The sequence below is a fragment of the Macaca fascicularis genome, chromosome X (assembly GCF_037993035.2).
Source record: "Macaca fascicularis isolate 582-1 chromosome X, T2T-MFA8v1.1".
Taxonomy (NCBI): domain Eukaryota; kingdom Metazoa; phylum Chordata; class Mammalia; order Primates; family Cercopithecidae; genus Macaca; species Macaca fascicularis.
Window position 1 is genome coordinate 7,313,610 of NC_088395.1, and position 26,484 is coordinate 7,340,093.

At 40.8% G+C, this 26,484-nt stretch overlaps 1 protein-coding gene across 4 annotated transcripts in view; it reads right to left on the reverse strand.

The window, feature by feature from the left end:
* Window positions 1-11,648: 11,648 nt before the first annotated feature.
* Window positions 11,649-26,484, reverse strand: part of PNPLA4 (patatin like domain 4, phospholipase and triacylglycerol lipase) — a 240,177-nt gene continuing 225,341 nt past the window's right edge. For all 4 annotated transcript variants that reach the window (XM_074029463.1, XM_065538468.2, XM_065538462.2 and 1 more), the window contains one exon: window positions 11,649-12,224. In XM_074029463.1, coding sequence (XP_073885564.1) covers window positions 12,068-12,224 — 157 coding nt within the window. In that variant the 3' untranslated portion in view covers window positions 11,649-12,067. The remainder of the gene's footprint in view (window positions 12,225-26,484) is intronic.

Below are 26,484 nucleotides of genomic sequence, written 5' to 3' on the forward strand. Positions count from 1 at the left end.
TTTCTGCTGACTCTTTCTTGTTCTCCTTGCTCTGTCCTGTGCTCTGTGATTTCTGACTGTGACCTCCTGTTAATGGGAACTTTATGCAGGGTAAATGTTTGTGGCCAGAGTTATCAGCTTACTCCTCCCCAGAAGATCTGTGTTTACATTCAGTGGGTCAGGAGTGACCCTGAGATTCTAACAAGCCCCCAGTTGATGTTGACGCTGATGGACTAGGAATCACACTTTGCATCTCAAGGGGAGTTAAAACATAAGTATCAATCCCAGGAAAAGGATCTTCAGTGAACGATGGCATTCCTAGCTAAGGAAATGGGCATCAGAACCTATCTCCACCTCCAAGTAGAATAAGTAGCATGATGTGGTGAAAAGTATAAAGATTTGGAAGTCAGACAAGCATGGACTGAGTATGTATTACAACTATTTATAAACAAACATGCTTCTTCTACTTCCTGGCAAAGCAGTGAACTCCACTTTTTATCCTCTCCAAGTTATGCATAGCCATGTGACTTGTTTTGGCCATGTAGTGTTGAGCTGATGTCTCTTTTTCTTCAGATGGAATCATTTTCTTGCCAGACAGTACTTATGACTTACAGTGGTCACCAGAACTGCAGCATCAACATCACCTGGGAGTGTTAGAAATTCAGATCTCAGGCCAGGCACGGTGGTTCATGTCTGCAATCCCAGCACTCTGGGAGGCTGAGGCGGGCAGATCACCTGAGGTCAGGAGATGGAGATCAGCCTAGCCAACATGGTGAAACCCTGTCTCTACTAAAACTGCAAAAATTAGCTGGGCATGGTGGCAGGTGCCTGTAATCCCAGTTACTTGGGAGGCTGAGGCAGGAGAATCATTTGAATCCAGGAGACGGAGGTTGCTGCAGTGAGTTGAGATCGTACCACTGTACTCCAGCCTGGGCAACAGAGCGAGACTCTATCAAAAAAAAGAAGAAAGAAAGAGAGAGAGAGAGAGAGAGAAAGAAAGAAAGAGAGAGAGAGAAAGAAAGGAAGGAAGGAAGGAAAGAAAGAAATTCAGACATCAGACCCCAAACTCTTGTATCAGAAGCTTCATTTGAACCAGATCACAGATGACTTACATGCATGTTATAGCTTAGGAAGGTCTGCTCTAGTTCACTCTTCAGTTACCATAGGGAACGTTGGAGAATATGTTCTTTCTGTGGTGACATGATGTCCAAGCAGCCTGGAGTGGAGCAGCCAGCATGGAGGATGACATGGAGAATCGTCTGGACTTCGCATAAGGAAGAAATCAATTTTCTTTTGCTGAGCCACTGAGATCTTGGAATTGCTTATAATTGTAGCATAGTGCAACCATTCCTGATTTGTGACTAAAACACCCAAAACTACTAAATCTGAAGCTTGATTTGGAAGGTTTGGAAATATTAACCAGATGACTTAAACTGAGCTTAGTTCTTTTATAAATAGGGATAACTATCATTTTAATTTGATTTTGCTGTATTTATTTTTATATATTTAGGGAATGCAAATGCAGTTTTGTTACATGGTTATATTGCATAGTGGTGAAATCTGGGCTTTTAGCACACTCATCACCCAAATAGTGAACATTGTATCCAATAGGTAATTTCTCATCCCTCACCCACCCTCCCAACCTTCTGAGTCCTCAGTGTCTGTCATTTCACTCTCTATGTCCATGTGTTCACATTGTTTAGTTCTCACCTGTAAGTGAGAACACGCAATATTTGACTTTCTGTTCCTGAGTTAGTTTAATGGCCTCCAGCTCTATCAATGTTGCTGCCACCGATATTATTTCATTCTTTCTTATGACTGAATAGTATTCCATTGTGTGTGTGTGTTGTGTGTGTGTGTGTGTCACATTGTCTTTATCATACCATTCACTGGTGGACACTTAGGTTGATTCCATATCTTTGCTATTGTGAATAGTGCTGCAATAAATATATGAATATAGGTATCTTTTATGTATAATAATTGGTTTTCATTTGGGTGGATACCCAGAAGTGGGATTATTAGATCAAATGGTAGTTCTTTGAGAAATCTTCATGCTACTTGGGAGGCTGAGGCATGAGAATCGCTTGAACCCGAAAGTTGGAGGTTGCAGTGAGCTGAGATCATGCCACTGCACTCCAGGGCAACAGAGTGAGACTTCATTTCAAAAAAAACCAAAATCTTCATACTGTTTTCCATAGAGGCTGTACTAATTTACATTCCCACCAACAGTGTGTAAAAGATTGCCTTTCCTTGCATACTCAGCAATATCTGTTGTTTGTTGACTTTTTATCAGTAGCCAATCTGACTGGTGTAAGATGTTATCTCACTGTGGTTTTATTTTGCATTTCTCTGATGATTAGTAATATTGAGCATTTTTTCATATGTTTGTTGGCTGCTTGTATGCCTTCTTTTGAGACATGTCTGTTCGTGTTCTTTGACAATACAATGTTGGCGGGAATGTAATTATTGAGTTGTTGTAAAGATGAATACATTTCTACAAGCTACATGGATATATAATAGGTAGACATATAATAAGATTCAACAGATGGCAATTATTGCTGGATAAATGGTCAACACCCAGTGGGTTAGTGATAAAAGAAAAACTCACAACCATGTGTCAGCAAACCACAACCCCTGTGCCAAATCTGGCCCACTGCTTGCTTATGTAAATAAAGGAAACAGCCACATTCATTTATCTGTATACCATTCACACCTGCTTTTTCACTACAACAGCAGGGTTGGATAGTTGCTGCAGAAATCATATGGCCCACTCAGCCAAAAATATTTACTTTCTGTGTCTTTTCAGAAATATTAGGTGGTCTCTGTTCTACAGCTGTGTCATAGACTAACATGAAAAGACAAAGGAGATATCTGTGATTTAGTTGCCACATGAATGTATGGACACCCTTAAGGTTGAAGGGAGGTGAAACGTGGTGTTTGTCAAAGGAAAGATCAGATGCAGAACTAAGAGGCTAGGACACCAGAGTTTCACAACGACCAGTTCTCACGTTGGGTCAGACTTGATATGGTGCTTATACAAAATGAGAATCGGTACACAGTATCCTTATATAGTTGCCCAGAAATGTGATATATGGATTTATAATAGGAGAGAAAAAATCCTTCTTTAGTTATGTGCTCCTTCCCATAGAAGTAAAAATCAAGAAATCGCCATCAACCTTATCCTTCCAGATGGCAGGATTCTTTATAACAGTTCTCTTAACAAACTCGATTCCATTGTTTTCATACTGTAAAAGACTCAGGCTCTTTAAAAGAGCCACCAGCAGGCTGTAACAGTAAAAAGAACGAAAAAGATATCTTGAAAGAACTGTAAGTAAAAATATGGCACAATTAAATGGTGTAGAAGCAAAGAGCAATAACCAGAAACTAGAAAATTCATAGTAAGGGACCTGCCTTCGGGCACATCTCTCCCACAGGCGGCTGGACACCTGCTAGGTCAGTGGAGTCCTCCCTGTGCTCACAGCTTGTGGCCAAGGAAAGAATGGCAAATAATGCCAAACCTAATGGTGGATAAGATACAGACTATGCAGAAAAAAACTGGCAGAAGGGGCTAAGTTCTTCCCTGCTTCGTGGACTCAAATCTATCTACAAGGGGAAGCCCAGTGATTAGCCAATTTGTATGAACAATGCAAGCCAATTTAGATGTGATGTTTTCTTTCTCTCTTTCTTCTCTTCCTTCCTGTTGCCATGTTGTCCTTTCTTTCTTTCTCTCTTTCTTTCTCTTTCCTCTTTCTTTCTTTTTCTTTCCTCTTTCTATTTCTTTCTTTCTTTCATTTTTCTCCCTTCCTTCTTCCTTCCTTCCTTTCTTCCTTCCTTCTTCCTTTCTACCTTCCTTCCTTACTTCCTTCTTACTCTCTTTCTTTCCTTCTTTCTTCCTTCCTTTAATTCTTCTTTCCTTCCTTTTCTTCTTTACTTCTTTCCCTCCCTCCTTCCTTCCTTCCTTCTCTTCTTTCCTTCCTTCCTCCCTTCCTTCCTTCATCCTTCCTTCCTTCATCCTTCCTTCCTTTATTCCTTCTTTCTTTCTTTTTTCTTTCCTCCTTCCTTTTTTCTTCTTCTTTACCTTCCTTTTTTCGTTCTCTGTCTCTTTCCTTCTTTACCATCAAACATCCATCTCTCGTTTTTAGTGAAACATTATTGCAGTTTTCTTTTGGAGAAGCACACCTCCTATATTGTGTGCAGTACTGGTGAGGATGTGACTACGAATGCCCTTTCCACCTCTTGTCAAGGAAGGAGCAGTGAATGACCAATGCTAGGTTAGTTGGACACTAAACTAGAGCACTGCCTCCTGTTATGGCTAAGGGCAGGTGGCTGGTTCTCACTCACTCCAGCAACAGTATGGACGTAGCAGGGAAATTATTTTTTTCCCACTGCATAGGTTCCCTGGAGCCTCTGGGTGCCTTTTCAATTCAGTCCTGAATTTTTAGTTCTTCCTTGAATTTCATACACTATGCCCATTTCTTTTGAATCATTTCTTTTTTCTCTTAGGTCAGTTCTGAGTAGTTTTATTGCATGCAACCAGTGATCCCTAACTGACACACTTAGGCACCAAGGTGCTCCATTTTGCTCTTGAGCCAGCAATTCTGTGGTCTCTAAAATCACCGTTTATAGACAGATGGTGGCTGTTATGCTCTGAATTGTGCCCTCTACAATTCATATGTTGAAGCCCTAAACGCCAATATATCAGAATGTGGCTGTGTTTGGAGTTAGGCTCTTTAAAGGGATGACTAAGGTAAAATGAGGTATTTAGGCTGGGCCCTGATCTAATAGGACTAGTTTGTTTATAAGAAGAGATTAGGACACAGACACACCCAGAGGGGCGATCATATGAAAACAGAGAGAAGACAGCATCTACAAGCCAAGGAGAGAGGCCTCGGGAGAAATGAGCTCTATGAACAGCTTTCCCTTGGACTGTTAGCCTCTAGAATGGTAAGAAAATAAATGTGTATTTTTTAAGCTAGTCAGACAGTGGTACTTTGTTATGGCAGCCCTAGAAAGCAAATACCATAGCCATTCTCTTTATCTGGTACAGAAGCAGCTTTATTAATATATTAAGATAGGAATTACCTTGTGAGAAATGCCCAAAAGGTAATGTTACTTTACTGCTTAATTAATAGTCCTACCTTTACTATTGTTGATGAGCCTATATATTATAGTACACTGGAATAAGATTGAATATATGGATACCATATTAGTGCAGATGCAGAAAGTTTCAAGGCTACTGAGAACTCTGTGCTGAAATGAAAATAATTCCCAATGAGGCTGATGTGTTCACCTTTAACTACTTGTTCCTTTTCCTTAAGAATTTTGTAATTTTTAAAATGCAAATGCTCTGGGAAATGGTGTATCTTATCCTGACTACACTAGAAAGCAGAACCTGAGGAAAGGATTATGTTTATATGCTTTATGTGGCAGGTGCATCCCAGAGCAGAAAGGCTGAGGGAAAAAGGAAGTGACACTGAGGAGAATGCAAGATGGTATAATATTTAGTGCACTGGCCTCTGCTACACAACAAATCATATAATCAGATATATAGCAGATCAACAGGTGCATTCACTCAGCCAGGTGAGTAGTCTGCAGACAGGCAGAACAAAGAATCCATTGGAAGATTACACTGTAGGGACGAAAGGGGAAGGAATTTATTGGTTGAGTTCCCTTCTGCCTTCTGTCTTCCACTGGTGACGACTTACCTCATGGTACAGAACTCTCTTTGTCATCCAGTCCCTTTGACAACTTTAGAAGCCAGGAGGAGCCAAGGACTCAAGGAGACGAAATCTCACGGTCCTATTTCCACAAGTAATTGTTCATCCTCTGCGGTGACTGAAGTAGAAGAAGTTGATGGTTCAGGAGGCAGTGATGTCACAAGAACCTGAAAAGGCACACAAGATCTGAGAGTTACGTAGCAGTATTTAAACCAGTTATTTATATTTTAGTTGTGAATGTGATTGATTAAAAGATTTTGCAGTAAAGCATAGGAGTCAGGCTTAGAAAGGTTGCCCATCACTTTTGACCGTATTCTGTCACCCAGAACCTTGGCACACATTACACAGCCTCAGTGGCTTAGTGCCTGGTTGGAAAACCAGCAGAGTTTGAAGAACACATAGCTGCCTTTCTGCAACACCAAAATCACACTGATAGTTATGCTTCTTACCTCTGCACTGTACTGCACATAATTTGAATTGTGCAGAAAAGAGTTCACAATTGTGGGGTATATAATAAGGTGTCCAATACACAAGTAATATTATTTCATATTTATATGGAATGTGTCCAGTTTATGCCATCTTATCTAAAAGGGCTTCAATGGCATTAGAAAGAGTTTAAAGGAGACTACTAAAGATGATCAAAGAGATATACTACAGGTAGGTAGATTAAAGAACTGGAGTTGATTAGCCCATATTAAACAATAACTGAGCAAGAGAGTTTTTCAGCTCGGGATCACTTGAGCACCTACATTTTACATTCCTCTTTTATTTTTCAATTCCAACAAAAAATAGCAAAGAATGAACAACTAAAGATTAATTTATTTCTGGAAATACAGCACTAGTGCTTCTCACATGCAAAATATAGAAAAGAAAGAGGGAAAGGGCCATTTATACTACAGTTCACATGTAAAAAAGAAACTCACCCTAGACATACCCCTTCTGAAGCCTAGTCCAAGATATGATGTCTGGAATCCAGATGAGACTGAGGGTAGACAAGGCAGGGAAGAAAAAATGCTCATATGGCATCCTCTGTGAAGTGAACAAGGGACAAGCATCTTCAGAGTGTGACCCTAGCCCCGAGGTGCATGCACACCCGGTGTGTATGTCAGGAGGCTGCCAAAGTCCTGGAAATGGGGCACTGTTGTGCAGGCTCCTCAGAAGGTGTGGTGTTCATTACTGAGGGCACTCTGTGTTCCATCCAACTACCAGCAGTCACATCAAACAAACAAATAAACAAACAGTTCTTCACCAAAGAGGCTACGGCTGCCCTAAAGTGGATAGCCTCCTTCTCTTTACTCCCCACAGCCCATGGCATTATCCATAGGGAGAAGTGAAGCTGCAGGAAACCTAACCTGTCTTTTGTTTGCTTGTATAACATTTCCTTCATCTGAACACTATGCTTCTCTACCTGGGAGCCAAATAAGTTTTGCATCCATGCATTTCAACTTCCAAAACATTCAAAGACAAGACAAAACAAAACAAAACATTAACCTCCTTCCATAATGATAAGCAGACAAGGACATGACTGTGTAGATGCATTTAAAGATCCATCAGAAATATCCTCAAGTGTATTGTCAATAGGATTTGAGAGATTATGAAACAAGAGTAGTCACGGAAAGAGAGCAACCATAGATCAAGAACATGTGAGATTAAATGGAAATGGTTTCTGAATATTTAAAATTACAATTACAGCAGAAAAGTGTGGATTGGAGACTGAGAAATGTGAGTTGGAAAATGAAATGTAGAATACACTTCAATTCAGGTTTTTGAAAAATAAAGAGAATAAATGGATGAAGAAAAAGACATGTTATAGAAGGGAAGGCTGGAAACAACACGATTATAAGAGGGCAAAGGAAAGGCACCAGAAGCTGTAATAAACCAGAATTCTCTGAGAAAGGGATTTCAGATTTTATGGTCAAGCAGGCAAAATTAAAGGTATCCATGTATCCTGGTGTTTTTTAAAAAAATCAACATTAAGGAAAAATCCTATAATTTCGCTGGCAGAATAAAAGTATCACATGAAGATTGTACAAAGTGGGAAAAATAATCAGACTGCTTCTTTTTATAGTAAATTCCACAGCATAATATAGCAATCAATAGAATTATGAGAACTGATGATTGTGACATAGATTCAATACTCATTTAAGATACTCATTTATAAGGGTGATAAAAACATTCTTACAAAGGAAGGTAGTTATAAAGTTCAACAGCCACATTTTTGTCCTGAAGGCTACTTAAAGAATCTCTGCAACTTCTGGTAGATCCAACCACTGCAACTTTATGGTAGATTCAACCACTATTTTTTCAATCTTAGACTTCAGTACTAAGATGGGGATAAAGAAGATATTGATCCATAGAGACTAAGACACAAAGACAAGTCAATAGCTGATGAGGAGTGAATATTAATATTTTTGGAAGCTAGAAAGCATGTGGGCATATTGTAACTCACACGAATAAACTGAACCTGAAACTCATCCTAAAGCAGCATTTGATAACCCTCAAAGGCTCAAAGTTTAGACACAAAGATACCTCTCTAAGCAAGGGTGCTTAGTTGGACTAGCGGTAAGGTTGATCAAATGTCTGTCTATAAAGTAGGTAGATATCTGAATCATCTGATCCACTCTGTGATTCTGGTGTAAATCTAGGAAGTTTGCCCTCTGGACACTCAAAACCAAAACTAGTCTGGATTCAAGATGGCAACACAATGGGACTTAACTGAAAGTCTACATTTTAAAAATGGTGAGTGCAATTGTACATATATTTGATCTGTTAGAGTTGTCTTAGGGCTCATTGATGTTCTTTTCTTTATTAGATCCCTTTTTTCTCTTTGTGTTTCATTTTGCATAGTTTCTATTGCTATATCATCAAACTCACTGAACTTTTCTTCTGTAATGTTTCTAATTGGCTGTTAGTTCTATCTAGTATATTTTCATCTCAGACACTACAGTTTCCATCTCTGTAAATTTTATTGGGTTGCTTTTATATGTTCTAAGTCTCTGGTTTTTGAACATATGAAATACATGTATAATAACAATGTTTAATGTCATTTTCTGTGAATTCTAACTTGTATGTCGGTTAGTTTCTATGGATTCATTTCCATTGATTAACTATCATTTTGTTCTTCTTTCTGGAAAGTTTCCTCTGATCTATCTTGTATGTGAATATGAACAAATGATAAAACTGACTTAAAGCTATTATTGCCATCATTATTATTAATGCAACCTTACTTTAGTCATCAATATTGAAATAATGATTTCTGTGATGTAAGTAATAGTACAAGAAAATGTTTGCTGCCATAATATATATTTAATTTGTTAGAAAACATCCATTTCTACCTCACCTTCCATATAGCATCCTAAAAGGCATTTAACAGCTGAAAAATAACTTACGATTTAATTCTTGGCATGATTATTTCTTTGAGAGGGATCTATTTACTTGGATATAACACAGTGACCCCCTCCATTCATTCCCTCTGGTCTGCATAAGCATTCTTGTCTTTTAACATCCTCAGAGTTTTATTTGATTCACAGAACAACATTGCTAACCTTAAATAATTTCAGCTCAGGACACAGATCTTTAAAAATAAATTTAATTTTATCTTGCAATAAAGAATATTTGAACATTATAATTGAAGAGTATTAGGATTTATAAAGCCAGATGGTATATGCTTAAATTACCCCAAAAGTATCGTAAGTATTATATACCTTTTATATACTTTAAAAGGAGAAGCTCATTCAGATTTTTTTTTGCAATGACCAATTCCATTTATTCTGATAAACTCTATGAATGGATTCTACTTTGAATCAGTGTTTGGATATATGAAAAGACATCCTACTGGTATTTTATTCATTCTCACTGCTCAGCTTACATCCTGCAATGTTTTCTTTTTCTGAGCTCCTTCAGTAACAGTGTGTGTGGGTTTGTGTGTGAGAGAGACAGTGCTGAGGCCGTGTCTTTTCATGTCCCAGAAATACCCACCCATTCTTTTATCCACCACCCTGAGGGGGACACCAGTATCTGCTGACCTCTTGCAGCTTGCTTGTTCCGGAAGCTGTTTATTATGTTTCCAATCTCCTGCCACCCTTTTTCGTTCAATCTCCACTTCCTGGATCATTTTCTTCCCACCTCATACTTTATTTTTTTCAGTCCTCCTCTTGTAGCACTGACAATTTTGATTTATAACATATCTTGCATGCCCTTCTCTTTTCCTTGAACTGGTAATGTATTTTCTTTTTCACCCCTATTGCCCATGTCTCTGAGTCTAGCTTATTTATTTCTCAGTGCTGAACATAGCCATCAAATCCCTTGTAATTTAGGCTCGGAGGCTTTTCACTTCCAATCTTTACCATGACTCCATTTTTTATATTTCATATTTTGCTCTTAAAACTAAACGATTCCCTAGCAAGCCTGAGCACCAGCCCCGGACACCGCCTCCCCCCAACCCCACTCAAATTTGCTTCTCCAGGATTCTATTACATCAGTGCATTCATTTGGGGGATTTTCCTTAGTCCCATTTCCAACCCTAATTAAGTCTGCCTTGCTGCTTTCTTCTGTTCAGTCTCATCTCCATAGACCTATTTTCAGTTCCAAGTGCTCCAGATGGAGCCATACACCTGCACTTTGATGGTGGAAATGTAAAAATGTGACATTTGTGGCTCTGAGAATCTGGATGTCAAAATCCAAAACGTGTTTTATTGTAAAATGAAACAGTCCTCTCTCTGCCCCAACCCATTCCTTGCTTGTAAATTGTTTAAAGATTTGGACTACAGATTCTCTTTTCTTTCCTTTCCTACTTCTCTGAAGTGATGATGTGAATAGGCCTTGTTACACGCGGGAGAGTAACCCATTATTTCTCCCAGATAGGTTCCCAGGATTTGCTCCAATTTTACTCTAATTTTCTCCCAGTTCATGCCCACTCCTTGGTTCCCATCCCATTCTCATATCTGGATACACTACCACTACTGTGTAGACCAGCTCCTTGCAAACGTCATCAAACTCAAAATGTTAAATATGAAGGTAAATGAAACACTGCTTCTCAAAACTCTTCTAGTACCCCTAAAATCATTTTGAAAAACAATGTCCTTCTTTGCTTGTTTTAAAGTTGGCATCTAAAATTTTTCACATGCTGAATGCTGGCAAAAGACATAATTGCCTGCATACTCTCTCTCTCTCTCTCTCTCTCTCTAATAATTAATTATATATTTTATTTTATTAATTACATATTATTTAATATATACTTATTGTATGTTAAAATGTTAATATATTAATATTTTAAATATATTTAAATTAAAATATTGAACCTGCAGATTCAGATCATTGTATTTATGACATCCTGACTAATTAAACTAATACATATCCCTTAGGACATTTGCTCTTAAGGTTTAGTGCCTATGCCAAACTCATGAGTCTAGAAATAGTTACTGAATTATTATTATTATTTATTATTATTAATTTTGTAAGTATAGCCAGCAATGCATTCTTTTGAAAAATTATTATGCAAAGTCCACAGTTGACATTAACATTCACTCTTAGTGGTGTACATTCTATGGGTTTTGACTAATATATAATGACATGTAGCCACCATTATAGTGTCAGACAGTAGTTTTACTGCCCTAAACATCGTCTGTGCTCCGCCTATTCATCCACTCTTCTCTCTCCCAAACTCCTAGCAAGCACTGATCTTTTTACTGTCCCCATAGTTTTGCCTTTTCCAGAATGTCGTCTAGCTGGAATCATACAGTCTGTAGCCTATTCACACTGGCTTCTTTCACTTAGTAATATGTGCTTAATGCTCCTCCATGTCTTTTCATGGCTTGATAACTCATTTCTTTTGAGCACTGAATGATATTCCGTTGTATTCATTCACCTACTGGATGATTGGATGACATCTTCATTGTTCCTTAAGTTTTGGTGATTATGAATAAAGCTGTAATAAACATCTGTGTGCAGGGCTTTTTTTTTTTTTTTGCAGTTGCAAGATTTAATAGAGTCCATACAAAGGGAGGGGACCCAAAGAGGGTAGCGGTTGCCTGCTCAAGTGCCTGGGTTTATATCCCGATCATTGTCCCTCCTGCTGTGCTCTCAGGCGATAGATGATTGGCTTTCTTTACCTCCTGTTTTTGCCTAATTCGCATTTTAGTGAGCTGTCTTTACTACCTGATTGGTCGGGTGTGAGCTAAGTTGCAAGCCCCATGTTTAAAGGTGGATGCAGTCATCTTCCCAGCTAGGCTTAGGGATTCTCAGTTGGCCTAGGAAATCCAGCTAGTCCTATCTCTCAGTCCCCGCTCTCAACAGGAAAACCCAAGTGCTGTTGGGGAGGTTGGCCAACAACCGTTCTAACTGCTTCCTGCTGAATTGGGACGTAGTAGGGGTCATGCAGTTGAGATTTCCTCGGGAGGGGTGCCTTTGATGTCATTAACATCGGAGCAAGGGCTCGCAGGCCAGTCCAGGGGTCCCTGGTAGATCTTAGTCACGGACTGCATCTGGGGCTCCATTTGAAGAACCATTTGTAGCTTTACAGCTTTGATTCTGAAAGAGACAAGTTTAACAAGGAGGTTAAAGATACAGGGTCCAAAGAGGAGTAACAATATAATAGCTGCTAGAGGTCCTAAGAAGGGAGAATCCAGGGCATCCATTGGCTGAGGAGGCCCGAGCAGCAGGTGTTTTGAAGCTCCTCTGCTCTATGTTGTATTCGATCTCGAATTTCTTTAACTTTCTCGGTGATGATTCTGGATTGATTAACATAATAACAGCATTCTTACCCTAAAACTAAACAGGTTCCCCCTCTTTCGGCGGTTATCAAATCTAAAGCTCTTCGATTTTGAAGGACTACTGCTGCTAGGGAGTTAAGTTGATCTTGCAAGGTGACCAGGGAGTTGGCTACCCATTCCGTGTCACCATTTAGTTTTTGAGATAATTTGTAGAACTGAGTAGAGATTGTGATATCGCCAATGCCAATACCTAGTCTGCCTAGCACTCCTGCTCCGATAACAAAAGGAAGAATGGGTACTCTTTTGTTGCAGGGCTTAGGTACGACATAACTGTATAAATCTTGTTCAGTATAAATGGTCATGGGGCACGAAGAATGAGAGGAAGCACATAGATTCTGAAGAGCCATTCAAACAACAATAGGCTGAGGTACCACAGACAAAAAAATATTCCTGAGGGTAGGCAGACTATTTGTGTGGGAGGAGTTACCCACCTGATGCATTGGGAGTTGGTTGTGTCTATAGTATTGTTAAATTTTACACAGGCAAGGTTTGAGGTATGGGTTATTTCCAGATTGGAAACAAGAGGTCCTACTAAAAAGGAAGTGGTGTTTATTTTTGTGCTGGAGTTTTTCCATTGTTCAGGTATAGGGATTGAAATGTATGGCCTGAAGTGCAGGGGGAGGCACATCCAACAGTTAGTAGGGTTTTGGGCCGAGACCTTATGGAGCCTAGTGAGGGTGGTATTAAATAGGCTTACCAGGCAAGTATGGGTACGGAGGGTTTCATGTAGTTTTGAGAGATCTAGTTCTTTGTAGGGGCTAGGGGCACTATGTACCCAGGTCAGTTGGGAGATTACTTCCTTTACGTGTTTTTCTCTTGCCTGATCTTGAACTCCACCCTCATCAGACATACCGGTATGGGTGAAGTAAGTCCAACAGATGGTGGCTCCAAGTCCTCCAGGACAACTAGGATTAATAATTTTCCCTGTCCAATAATGAGTATGTGCATACGTGCAAAGAGTGGCAGAGTTATAGCAGTTGCGGGGCATATGGGTGTGGGCGGTGAAGGTGGGGTTTCCTTTAGATAAACTCCTATATGATGGGGCATCAATATTTCTGGGAAGCTGCATTCTTCAAGAAACTCTTGGTAAGGGGAGCTACTGGTCGTACAGTGGCATGGAGGGGGTGCAGTGAGAGTGAAAGGGGGTACTGCCTTTGGTAGGGAAAGGAGGCGGAATCCTTTAGTTTAACTTGAACAGGACGGGCATTCTTTGCTCATCCATATTGTCCTTCTGTGGCCTAGACTTCAGGGTTAATTTCTTCCTCAAGCAGGGGACAACAAACGGGTGTTCCTTCTCCTGTGTTTAGGTGTATAATGGCCCCTGCTTTTGCTAGAATGTCTCTCCCTAACAAGGGAGTGGGGCTTTCCGGCATAATTAGAAAAGCATGTGAAAAGAGTAAAGTTCCCCAGTCACAACTTAGTGGCTGGGAGAAGTGTCAGGCCTCTGAGCCCAAGCCAAGCCATCGCATCCCCTGTGACTTGCACATATACACCCAGCTGGCCTGAAGTAACTGAAGAATCACAAAAGAAGTGAAAATGCCCTGCTCCGCCTTAACCGATGACATTCCACCACAAAAGAAGTGAAAATGGCTGGTCCTTGCCTTAAGTGATGACATTACCTTGTGAAAGTCCTTTTCCTGGCTCATCCTGGCTCAAAAAGCTCCCCCACTGAGCACCTTGTGACCCCCACTCCTGCCCACCAGAGAACAACCCCCCTTTGACTGTAATTTTCCTTTACCTACCCAAATCCTGTAAAATGGCCCCACCCCATCTCCTTTCACTGACTCTCTTTTCCGACTCAGCCCGCCTGCACCCAGGTGATTAAAAAGCTTTATTGCTCACACAAAGCCTGTTTGGTGGTCTCTTCACATGGACGCACATGACAAGAAATATCTAGTGACTGACTGTCCTAGGACCCCTCAGATAGTGACAGATCTGGAGGACAGTTGTCCAGGACAGGAGAGTAAGACTGAGAAGGCCACGCCAGTGTCCCGGAGACAGTTAACCTTCTGGCCCTCAATGTTCAATCATACCCAGGCCTCTGTGAGGGTGATGGCATCAGCTGGTGCTTGCCCTGGGCACCCTCAGCCCTGCTGCTGGATCATCTGGTTAGTGGCTTCTGACTCAGAGGACCTTTGTCCCCTGGGGCAGTGGGCCTTCCAGTGATACTCTTGACATAAGGGGCAGGGACAAGGGGCCAGCTTATTTCTACTTGGACAATCTTTTTTAAATTGTCCTTGTAGACCGCACTGGAAGCAAGCCCTATTAGGCATTCGATTTGCCCAGCTTTTCCTTCTTCCAGAGCCTCCAAAGTCCCTTGCCTGAGGGCCATGACTAAAGTGGTGGCCCTTTTTTTTTCCTCCCGTTTGTCTTGTTCCGCCTGCTCCTCCTGATCTCTATTATAAAAAACTGAGGTTGCCAAGTTCAATAGGGTTTCTAAGTTTTGCTCTGAGTCTAAGGGGACTTTTGAAGAATACCCATTGTGTTTTTTCCTCAATCACCTGGGAGGAACCATCTATTGTCCTGTCCTGAAGGGAGTTCCTCCTAGGTCTGGTCGGACCTTTGTATGGTAACTAAGATCTAAATCCCTTGTAAGGAAATCTGCTGGGTTAAGGGAATTATCAGTGGTTAGTGTTAAATTACCTTTTTCTAACAGAATAGCCCCATACTTTAAGATTTTTGAGTTAGTAAGCTACCTTTTTTAACTTAGAATAATTCTGAACTGGTGAGGTGTGCTCACAACGAGGTCTCCTCTAAAGTTATTTTTCTACTTTCTTCTGTTAGCAAAGCAGTTGCTGCTACAGATTGAATGCATCCGCGGGTTACTGGGTTAAGCATTTTTGATAGGAAAGCTACGGATTATCAGTGGTCTCAGTATTTGCAGGCTATGCCCTTGTTTACACTGACAACAAGGTAGTGTTGGAATGTTATAGGGTCACAGAGAAGACCTTCAATGATCAATTATAGGTTTTTAATTTACCCTGGCTTTTAAAGGAATAGGGCACACCATTTTTTACTATTTCTTTCTCTTTTTTTCTCTTTGACTCCCTCTCTCTCCTCTGTCTCCCTCTCTCCTCTCTGTCTCCTTCTCTTTCCTCTCTGTCTCTCTCTCCTCTCTGTCTCTCTCTCTCTCCTCTCTCTCTCTCTCCCCTCTCTGTCTCCCTCTCTCCTCTCTGTCTCCTTCTCTTTCCTCTCTGTCTCTCTCTCCTCTCTGTCTGTCTCTCTCTCCTCTCTGTCTCTCTCTCTCCCCTCTCTGTCTCTCTCTCTCTCCTCTCTCTCTCTCTCCCCTCTCTGTCTCTCTCTCTTTCCTGTCTGTCTCTCTCTCTCTCTCTCTCCTGTCTCTCTCTCTCCTTTCTGTCTCTCTCTCATGTCGGTCTCTCTCTCTCTCTCCTGTCTCTCTCTCCTCTTCTCTCAGCCATTACAAACTTGGGACCCTGGCAAGGGTGGTGGGTAATGGGTCCCACATAACTGCCCACGTCGAGACCTGTATGCCTAAAATGGGAGGGATACCAGGGACAAGACTCCCTGGGTTTATAGTCTAGATGCCTAAGGACACAGGGTGGAGCTTCCTTAGATCCCTTTGGAGATACAACTTGCTAGAGGAAGTGAAAGTCTGAACCATTAGTACCTAGGAGGTAGGGATCAGAGGAAGTAGATTCAGAGGTAAGGAGAATTTTGGGGCTACACTTTCAAGAAAGTCATGGTTGGGACCCAGGAGGTTTGAGTCAGAAGGAAAGGTAGGGGCACACGCATGGGCGACTGTTGAATAGAGAGTTCTGGCTGCACCATGATCTCAACCAACTAATGCCAGGAGTTCAGGACGACAGCTTTCTGCCTCTAGTCGGCCCTCGGTTTCCCCAAGAAAATTGAAAGTGGAAGCTGGTTCCAGGCAGGCCAACGTTCCCAACCCACAAGGGTTAGGAGTTATTAGAAAGCCCTTCCCCAGACAGCCTCACACCTGAGTCTTAAGTCCGGCAGCCACACTAATCGTTTTTAACTGGCTGACAGGTGCCCGGTATTTTCCTCCAATTCGAAGGAAGGATAGGACAGAATAGCAAGCAAAAGTGGTCCAATATTACTCAGCACTTTGGAGGTCCCTTCGTGGTCACCAAAATGTTACCAGTGGGTTCTTGCTCCCAGAGCTCCCAAGATGGTGGCGGGCTGCTTCCAAGATGGTGGTAAGCCTCATGTTCTCTCACCCGGGGTTCTTGGCCTCATGGATTCCAAGGAATGCAATCTGGGGCCATGGGTGAGTGTTATAGCTCTATTAGAAGCCGTGGATTACAGAAGAGAACCATGGAATTCAGTGACTAGTGTTCAGTTTGATTAGGACAAACCCAGGCACTTAGCTGTGCAGGAACAATGGCAAGCCTCTAGCCCGATCGGGAGTGGCAATGGGTGCCTTGCTGGATCTGGAGCACAGCAGACACCCTGCCGGATCTGGAGGGATGGAACCAGTGGTGGGTCTGCAATGGCGGCAAACAGCAGTGGTGGATGGTGAGCGAAAGCTCAGCTCCAGCCGTAACAAACACGGACCAGAAGAGAGTGCAGTTGCAAGATTTAATAGAGTGAAAATAGAGCTCCCATACAAAGGGAGGGGACCCAAAGAGGGTAGCCCACAGGTTTTTATGTGGCTGTGAGTGCTCTACTCATTTGGATAAATACCAACAAATATGTTTGCTTGATCATATGGTAAAAGTGGGATTTAGTTTCATAAGGAAATGCTAAACTTCCAAAGTGGCTATGCCATTTTGCATTCTGTTTGATGTTTTGTACACTTTTATCTTCAGGACCTCCAATAGCATCTGGCACACAGAAGATACTAATCAATATTTGTTCATTACTGAATGACAAGAAGCACCTGTGCAGTGTATTTAAAATGTGGATGCCCCAGCTAAATCCCTAGAGATTCTGATTCAGTGTGTCTGGAGTGGGTCCTAGGAATCTGCCTGTTCAGTCAGCACCCATGGAATGCTAATGTGCATGGTCTGGAAACCACACTTTGAGAAACACTGGGAGCTCATTCTGGCAAACTTCCCTGTGTGGTCATGTCAGGGAGAGTGGTCTCAGCCACTTCAGAAAAATGGCAGTTCTTAATTCATACTATTTCTGTGTCCCTGTGCTCTATATGGCTACTACGTTGTCTTTAAAATAAACAAGGCTTTCATAATGGAAGGTGAAATTGCTTTTTATTCCAAAAAATATTTAGTTGAATGAAAGTCAATGAATATAAATGTAAATTTAGAACACAGAACGTTGGATCAGTGTGCAAGACAATGATGTTGGAAGGGATATATTGTTCAAGCATAACATAGACACTTAAAGTCTACAGAACTATTCAAATACATTCCTGCAACAAATTCAAAACTTGTACAGATAAAAGCCACAGGAATACCCTAAAACAAGGCAGTCTCTTATATAACCACAGTGCAATGATCAAAATCAGGAACTTAGCACTGATACAATGCTAGGAGGTAATCTAGGGACCGATTCAGATGCTACCAATTGTGAGACTGTCCAAAATCATGCTTCAGTTGTCCTGTTTATTGAATCTCTTTTAATCTTTTTAATAAGCAGTTCTTGAGTCTTGTTATGGCATGAGCACTACTCAACTCTTTTGTAGGATGTCTTTAATTAGGGCTTTTCTGATGTCACTTTATGACCAGTTTCAAGTTATGTTATTTTAAAAAATGTTTAAGTTTAAAAGCAATGTATTTATCATTTAGCTTAAGGTGGATGGCTCAAGCTGGTGGAAAGTGGATGGCTAAAAAGTGTTGGAAAGGTTTCAAGATGAAATTCTGATTTTCTATAAGATGAAAGATTTTGGTGAGAAATAAAAGAATTCTGTAGATCAGGGGTCTTTCTTCACATTACCACTATCCTAAGCTGAGAGAATAGAGTCTGACATAATTGAATCTATCTTTTTGTTTTTTAACTTTCATCCTCTCTTTTTTGCTTTCCTTTTCCCCATGTTACTAAGTTTTTGGGGAAACCAAGTCATTTCTCCTATAGAATGTCTGCACTGTAGAATTTATAGAATGCTTATTCCTGCTGTAGTTTTTAAATGAAATTCCCTGCAGTAGAGAAAATAGTACTCTGGTGATAGAGATGTCAAATCCTGGGCCCAATTCTAGCACAGTTACTTAAGCAAATGTTTTGTAAGCCTTTAGCAAAAATTAAGAGGCACTTGCTAAAAGTCAGCATGGGTTTTCTAAGTACACATTTTGCAAGGTTTTTCACATTCTTTTTCTTGATGCAAGACTGGTAGTCTTAACTAAAGTGTTTAGTCATGTTAAATCTGTATTTCAAAAAAATGATCGGCAAAACCTTCTTATTTTTAAGGATAGAATTCACCATCTCTCAGACACCTCTCCTATGTCAAGAACTTCATGAACGCCAACTAGAATTCTCTCATGATCCTACAAATCAGAAGTTAGGCATCAGGCAGATTTACATTCAACTCTTAACTTTCCCTCTTCCTAGCTATGAGAACTCAGGTGTGTGAACTAACCTCTTTAAGTCTCAGTTTCCTTATCGGTAAGATAGTGATAATTATAAGACCTGCTTTACATAATGTGTAAAAATTATTGTGAAAATTAAATGCAGCTAAAAATTTTAATGTACTGCTTTGCACATAGTAAGTTCTCAATAGCTGTTTGCTATTAGTTGTCAGTGTTTCCATGGCACAGATGAGAATACTGAGGGTCCTAGAGGCTAACTCTCTGGAATAAAGTCTCTCAGCTCCAAATTTGGGAACCATCATCATTTCCACAATACCTTGCTGCCTCCTTGTGGACAAGCCAAAAGAAAATGTGAGCCGAAAAGCCATATAATTCTACAGATTTGTTTCAAGTTCAATAACCTTCAAAGGTTCTAAAAAAAATTAATCAATGCCAAAGGTAGAGTATGATATCTGTAATAGAGTGGGTCTTTATTGCCATCTCATCTGTGTGGAAATAGGGCTAAAATGAAGAGATGTTTTTCAGATGGCAAATGAAAAGAAACAACTGCAGATAATGATATAAGTGGGTTAGCATTGTTTTAATGAATAGATTAAAATAAAAACTTAAATTTAAATGATGAGATTTAATTCACAATAAATGCAGATTTCTGAACTTGGTCTCAGAAAGAACAACTTTACAAATCCCAGATAAGTTATTTTTAGATCTTGAGCTTGCTGTGAAATGTAAAAAGGGATTTTGGTTTAACTGTTTGAATCCCTCCCTGTCGGCCCTTCAGTGAATTATTTAGTCCATAGTAAGAGAGATAATGGATTCTCCAAGTGGTGAGTCCCAAGCTCAGAGATTCCACAAGAGTGGATGGCACTGAAGAACTCCGCCTTTGTCACTATGGCACAGCATTGAACAAAAACCATGCCCCTCAAAGTTTGTGCTGTGTTGCAACCAGCTGAAGATAAATCAGATGCTGTTTTGTAGAGATCTCCTTGTCCTGGGGCTTATTGAGGCAATTCCATGATCATGAAGTAGAACAATGCATACAGCCCATCCAGCAGAGAACCAGAGGACTCCAACTTCTCCATGGGAGCCCCAGAAAGCTGCTTCTGAGTGCTCTTCTCCTTCCTCCCCATCTGGACGTCAAAAGAACCAGTACTAGACCCGATAAGTCCACCTTGGTTGCATGGGGGTGGTTTGTGTGGTAACAAATGAGACTGTCCCAGCAACTGAAGGTGACTGCTTATGGAATTACATGGAGATGTTGTTATGGAAGCACATATTCAGCCCCTTCTATAATAGGCCAAATTGTGTCCTCCCAAATTCATACACTGAGTCTCAACCCTCAGGGCCTCAGAATGTGGCTATATTTGGATATGAAACCTCTGAAGAGGTAATTAAGGTACAATGAGGTCATATGGGTGGACCCTAGACTGGGGGGTTATCAGAAGAGATCAGGACACAGACACACACAGAGGGACGACCATGTGAGGGCACAGAGGGAAAACAGCATCTACCCAAGGAGGGGGGCTTCAGGAGGAACCAGCCCTAAGACACCTTGACCTCAGACTTGCAGCCTCCAGAATGTGAGAGAATTAAATATCTGTCGTTGAAGTCCTGCAGCCTGTGGTACTTGGTTACGGTATCCCTGGCGGACTAATACAACTTCTTACAACGCAGCTCATTTCAACATAAAAAAAATTTCGTGTTGAAATCCCAACATACTGAGGCACATCGACACATGAGCTGATCTGCTGATAACTCTCTGTGCCAAATAGACAAAACCAGGGAAGGTGAAGATTAGAAGAGTCTGGATTCCAGCCTCTCACCTCCTCCTTCTTTTCCCCACACCTACAATCCCTGAGGATTCTTTGCAAGACAAAGTGTAGAAGTCACTGAGCTAGCACAGGTATCCGCAAACTAGAGGCCACTGCAAGCCACATTGGCCCTTCATGTTAAAGAAGGCCCATTGCAACCCACTCTATTGATTTCAGGGTCCTCTCTGCTTTATGGTTCACATTTGGAAAACCTCTTGTAAAATTAGCTTATTACAAGAGCATACGTGCCTCAAACATTCCCAGCATTCTCCAAGACAGACAGCATTGTGTGTTTTCACACACCAGAATTTTCATCATGGAAGGTGCTCGGTGATGGGTGGAACCTCTCTGAGAACCAGTTTTGAGGTTCTGGGAGCCCAACCACGTGGGGTCTTCTATTCATGAAGCTGTGGCATTCCTCATGCAGATCAGTCCAGATACCTGATCACCTTTTCTTATACATTATTAAACTTGGATCTGTGTGGCAATGGACTAGATGCAGTTGGGTCTTCAGTCATGCTAGGAGATCCTTAGGATAGCTACTGCCCTTTGCTGCTGGGTCGAGATGTGCTTCATAACTGTACCCTGCCCAGCCCCTGCCACCCTGGCTAACTCATAAATATTCTCACATGTGGTCTGTGATATTCTGAATATATACATATATATGATACACACACATGCACATATATGTGTGTGTTTTATGCAGGCTTCATTCCATAGGCTTGATTGAGAACGAGTAGAAATGTGATTGGACAAAACACACACACACACACACACACACACACTCACACACACACGTATAGGTTTTTGGCCCCGGTTCCCAACTCATAACTCCACAACCCTTATTGCAGTCTTTTGTTAGAATGTTGGGGCACTTAGGTCTCAGAAAACAGAACCTCTCTCTTTCACTGAATTTCTCCTGTCTTCTTTTCACCTGCCCAAGGCAAGATTGTAATCCGATTGTGGATCAAAACACCCTCTTTCTAGAGAGCGTTCTGCCCCATACCTTAGAGGAAGGAATGCTACCCAGAGATGCCAAGAAAAGTCTGAATAGACTACTTGCTGGGTTTAGAGCATGGGTGTTTTAGGTCCAATTGCATTTGTACACAGTTGTCAATCTTGCCTATATAATGAAGTCTTCATAAAACACCAGGAGGACTGGGTTCGGAGAACTTCTGGGTGGCTGAAAATGTGAAGGTCCCTGGAGGGTGATTCCCAGGGAGGGCATGGAAGCTCTACACTCCTTTGCTCATACCTTGCCTTATATGCCTGTTCATTTGTGTCCTTTGTAATAGTCTTTATAATAAACCACAAATGTATTTCTGTGAGTTCTGTGAGCCACTCTAGCAAATTAATGGAACCAAAAGAGGGGGCTGTGGGAACCCCAATTTGAAACTGGTCACTCCAAAGTTCAGGAGGCCTGGACTTGCAACTGGTATCTCAGGGTAAATCCCTGTGGGATCTGACACCATATCCAGAAAGATAGTGTCCAAATTTTTAATTAGAGGATACCCAGCTGGTGTTCACTGCTTAGTATGTGATATGGTTTGGCTGCATCCCCACCCAAATCTCATCTTGAATTATAGGTCCCATAATTCCCACATGCCATGGGAGGGACCCAGTGTGAGGTAATTCAATCATGGGGGCAGGTCTTTCCTATGCTATTTTCATAATGGTGAATAAGTCTCACTAGATCAGGTGGTTTTATAATGGGCAGTTCCCCTGCACACTCTCTCTTGCCTGCCACCATGTAAGCTGTGCCTTCCTCCTCCTTTGCCTTCCACCATGATTGTGAGGCCTCCCTAGCCATGTGGAACTGTGAGTCCATTAAACCTTTATAAATTACCCAGTCTCGGGTATGTCTTTATTAGCAGTGTGAGAACAGACTAATACAGTATGCATGGGGAAAACCCCCACATTTTGTCCCAGAAGCCTTCTCTGTTGATTGTTGCAGTTTGAGAGCAGAGAGAAAACATGGTTTGAGAGTTTTTGCTACACAGGGTCCCCTCACTCCATGATGAGCAGTTACCCACTAAATATTTTTCCCTCAGTCACATGGAAGAAAGAGTATGCTGTGAGTGGATCCCTGGAAATCCTCCCAAAACTCATCTTAGGATCGCATCCTAACTCTCTGCTGTCACACCGGATGGACGATTTTTGTGAAAGTAATGGCAGCCCTGAGTTCATGGCAAAATAACACATTACTGTGGAAGGACAGAGGAGGCTGACTCCGTAATAGCTATTCTTAGGTGTGTCAGCTTGGAAAGAGAGACAGGGAATCATATGGAGATTACAGAGATTGCTTCCTGGCAGTGGCCCTATAATTAGCCTTGTAGAAGAATCCCTTCCAGTCTTTTGGGTATAACAGAGACATCCAAGTACTTGCACTGCATGCTTACTACTGAACTTCATCTTCTATCAAGGCTGTTTGAGAATGCCATTTTCGTTTGCCTTGCTGTCAAAGAGCTCAAATGCCTGTGCCCTTCACTTGCTAGGAACACACATCGCTTCAAATGAAAGCTGCAATTATCTCCAGAAGAGTGCAAGATGGGGATTAGGGTGAAGAGAGAGGGAGAGAAATATCAGCTTTCAGACTTTGCCTTTGTGATAACTATCTTATTTATCTTTTAGATGGTTGTGAAAAGCTGAAATTATGGAAGGAGACAAATTACTATTTATCCTCCAGGGAAATTCAAAAAATTCTGGAAATTCATTCTTAATAAAAAACAAATCTATATACTTATAAGTTTTATCTCCTTCAATTCCAATGACTAAAATTGTTAATTTTAAATTTTGGCCTATTTATCTCTAGACTTGACTATTTTTTCCCTAGTCAGATAGCTACTGAAAAAAGAAAGATGGTTATGAGATAGTTATTTGTTTAATTTTCAATGTTTTCTTAGGTACTGCTATGTTACATTTTATAAATGACTTGGGGATACACACACACATATACATACATCTCTCCATATTTATTTAAAAATCTGTCTAGCATTAATGCAAAAGATAAAGTATATAAGGAAAAACAAGTTATAAATTTGTTTTAAATTATAGGAAGGCTACAATTCAATTCACTCTTTGAAGCCTTTTGAAAGGATATCATAAGATGTGTCAATACATTGCAATTAAATTCTATTTCACTGTATAATTCATTTGTACTGTGAAATCTCTGATGTTTCCTTAATTGATACATCTTATATCCATTTAAAATATACAGTAATTATTTGTATTTATATTTGATTTGCCACCGACTGAATTTGGATTTTTATTTCCCTAAGTGGAAATTGAGCTTTCCATTAAAACAACCAAAGTCAATTTTTTTGTGCCGACGGTTTCAAGCAGTGATGAATCACCTAGACTTCACTTTATCTGTAGCTGTGGAAGATTAAGGTGGTCACAAATTCTTTTCAGTTCCTCTCTCCAAGAAAGGAAGTCTATTTGCCTACCCTTTAAATTGGGGCTGGCCTCCACATTTGATTTCACCAATAAAATACAACAAAGTAATAGTGTTAAAGTGTCAAGTCTGGACTTCAAGAAGCCCTGTAGTTTCCACTTCCTCTGTTTAAACACTGGTATGTGAACATGCCTGGGCTGGCCTCCTGGAGAAAGTGAAACCACACGGAACAGAGGTGCAGCCATCTTAACTGTCCCAGCATTCCTAGGTGAGGCCCCATCCACATGACTGAACCCAAAGATAGCACAAGCAATAGAGATGAGCCATCCTAGCTGAGCTCTGCCCAAATTAGCAAACTGCAGTATCATGCATTAAATAAACAACTGTTGTGTAAGCCACTGTATTAGTCTGTTTTCACACTGCTAATAAAAATATACCTAAGACTTGGTAATTTATAAAAGAGGTTTAATTGACTCACAGTTCAGCATGACTGCAGAGGCCTCAGGAAACTTACAATCATGGCCGAAGGGGAAGCAAACATGTCCTTCTTCACATGGCAGCAACAAGGAGAAGAATGAGAACTGAACGAAGGGAGAAGCCCCTTATAAAACCATCAGATCTCATGAGAACTTACTCACTATTACAAGAATAGTATGGGGGAAACCATCCCAGTGATTCAGTTACCTCCCATGGGGTCCCTCCCACAACATGTGGGGATTACGGGAACCGCAATTGAAGATGGGATTTGGGTGGGGACACAACCAAACCATATCAGCCACTATATTTTGAGTGTATAGTACTATGCAGAAACAGATAACTTAGATGGCATCTCTCTACTAAACAATTAACTGAAGACTTAATTACAAAATATATCAGTGCAAAGGCTGATAAAAGATAATAATGCAGGCCGGGCGCGGTGGCTCATGCCTGTAATCCCTGCACTTTGGGAGGCTGAAGCAGGCAGATCACGAGGTCAGGAGATCAAGACCACTCTGTCTAACACAGAGAAACCCCGTCTCTACTAAAAATATAAAACATTAGTCAGGCAAGGTGGCTGGCACCTGTAGTCTCAGCTACTTGGGAGGCTGAGGCAGGAGAATGACATGAACCTGGGAGGCAGAGCATGCAGTGAGCTGAGATCACACCACTGCACTCCAGCATGGGCGACAGAGTGAGACTCCGTCTCAAAAAAAACCCAAAAACCAAAAAACAAAAAAAAAGATGATAATATAAACCTAAGCTAATGTAGAAACTGCAATTATGTGGCAATATTTACCTTGTTCTTTTAGAGAAAAAAAGCCAAAATTATAATTTTTTATATGTGATAAAAGCAAACAAGTTTATTGGACAAACAGATTGTCTCCTAGAGCCAGTTTTTAAGAGGGATTTGTCTCATAAAAAGTTCATATAGCAGCTATATTAAAGAAAATGCAAAAGTTATTTTTTATTTCTGATTTTGGCTGGGCATGATAACTCAGGTTTATAATCTCAGCACTTTGAGAGTCTGAAGTGGGAGGGCTGCTTTAGCGCAAGAGTTTGAAAATGTAGTGAGCTATGATAGAACCACTGCACTCCAGCCTGGGCAACAGAGAAAGACCCTGAAAAGAAGTAGTCAGAGAAAGCTGGAGTTACAGAAAGCCAGTCTAATGTGAAATGGGTGAGTATTTCTGGGGAAATATTTTGATAAGGGAACCAAGCTTAGAAAATCTAAACAGTTTGTATAATTACTATGCCACTTGCACTATTTTTTCCTATATATCCATTATTCCCATTGTGCTTTTGTTGGAGTTTGTGGTAATAAATTCAGTATTGCACAGTTTGTCCATGAATACCTTTAATAGAGTTATTCTAATGGTGATGGTGTTGGTGTTCTACAATTGAAAGAAGAATCCTGATTTACACATGTGTTAAGATAGAAAGTCATTCCTGACTTTGTACACACACACACACACGCACACACATACTTTTTATCAAGATTTATTTCATGAAACATTAAATGTTCAATGGTGTAAGCAATTATTCATTTGAGACTTTTTATTTCTGCAACTTAGGACAAGAAGATACTATTTTGGCTCAGACAATACTGTGTGTGGGTTACCCGTTGATAATTTTAAATATGAAAGAATAACTGCAGAGTGTTTGGGCAGTTCCAGTTTTGAACATCATGGCCTCCCTAGGGACCTGCGAGGACGAATTACATGTGAACTGCACCTTGAGTAGCATTCACTCATGTTGAATTAAACAGCAAAAAGCATCTACTCTAAACAAAGCTTGTAGTGTGTAAATAGCTGTCAGACACCTGCTTTTGCTAATGATGATTTGACATGAAATTCAGGTGTTCCTGGAGGAAGGGAG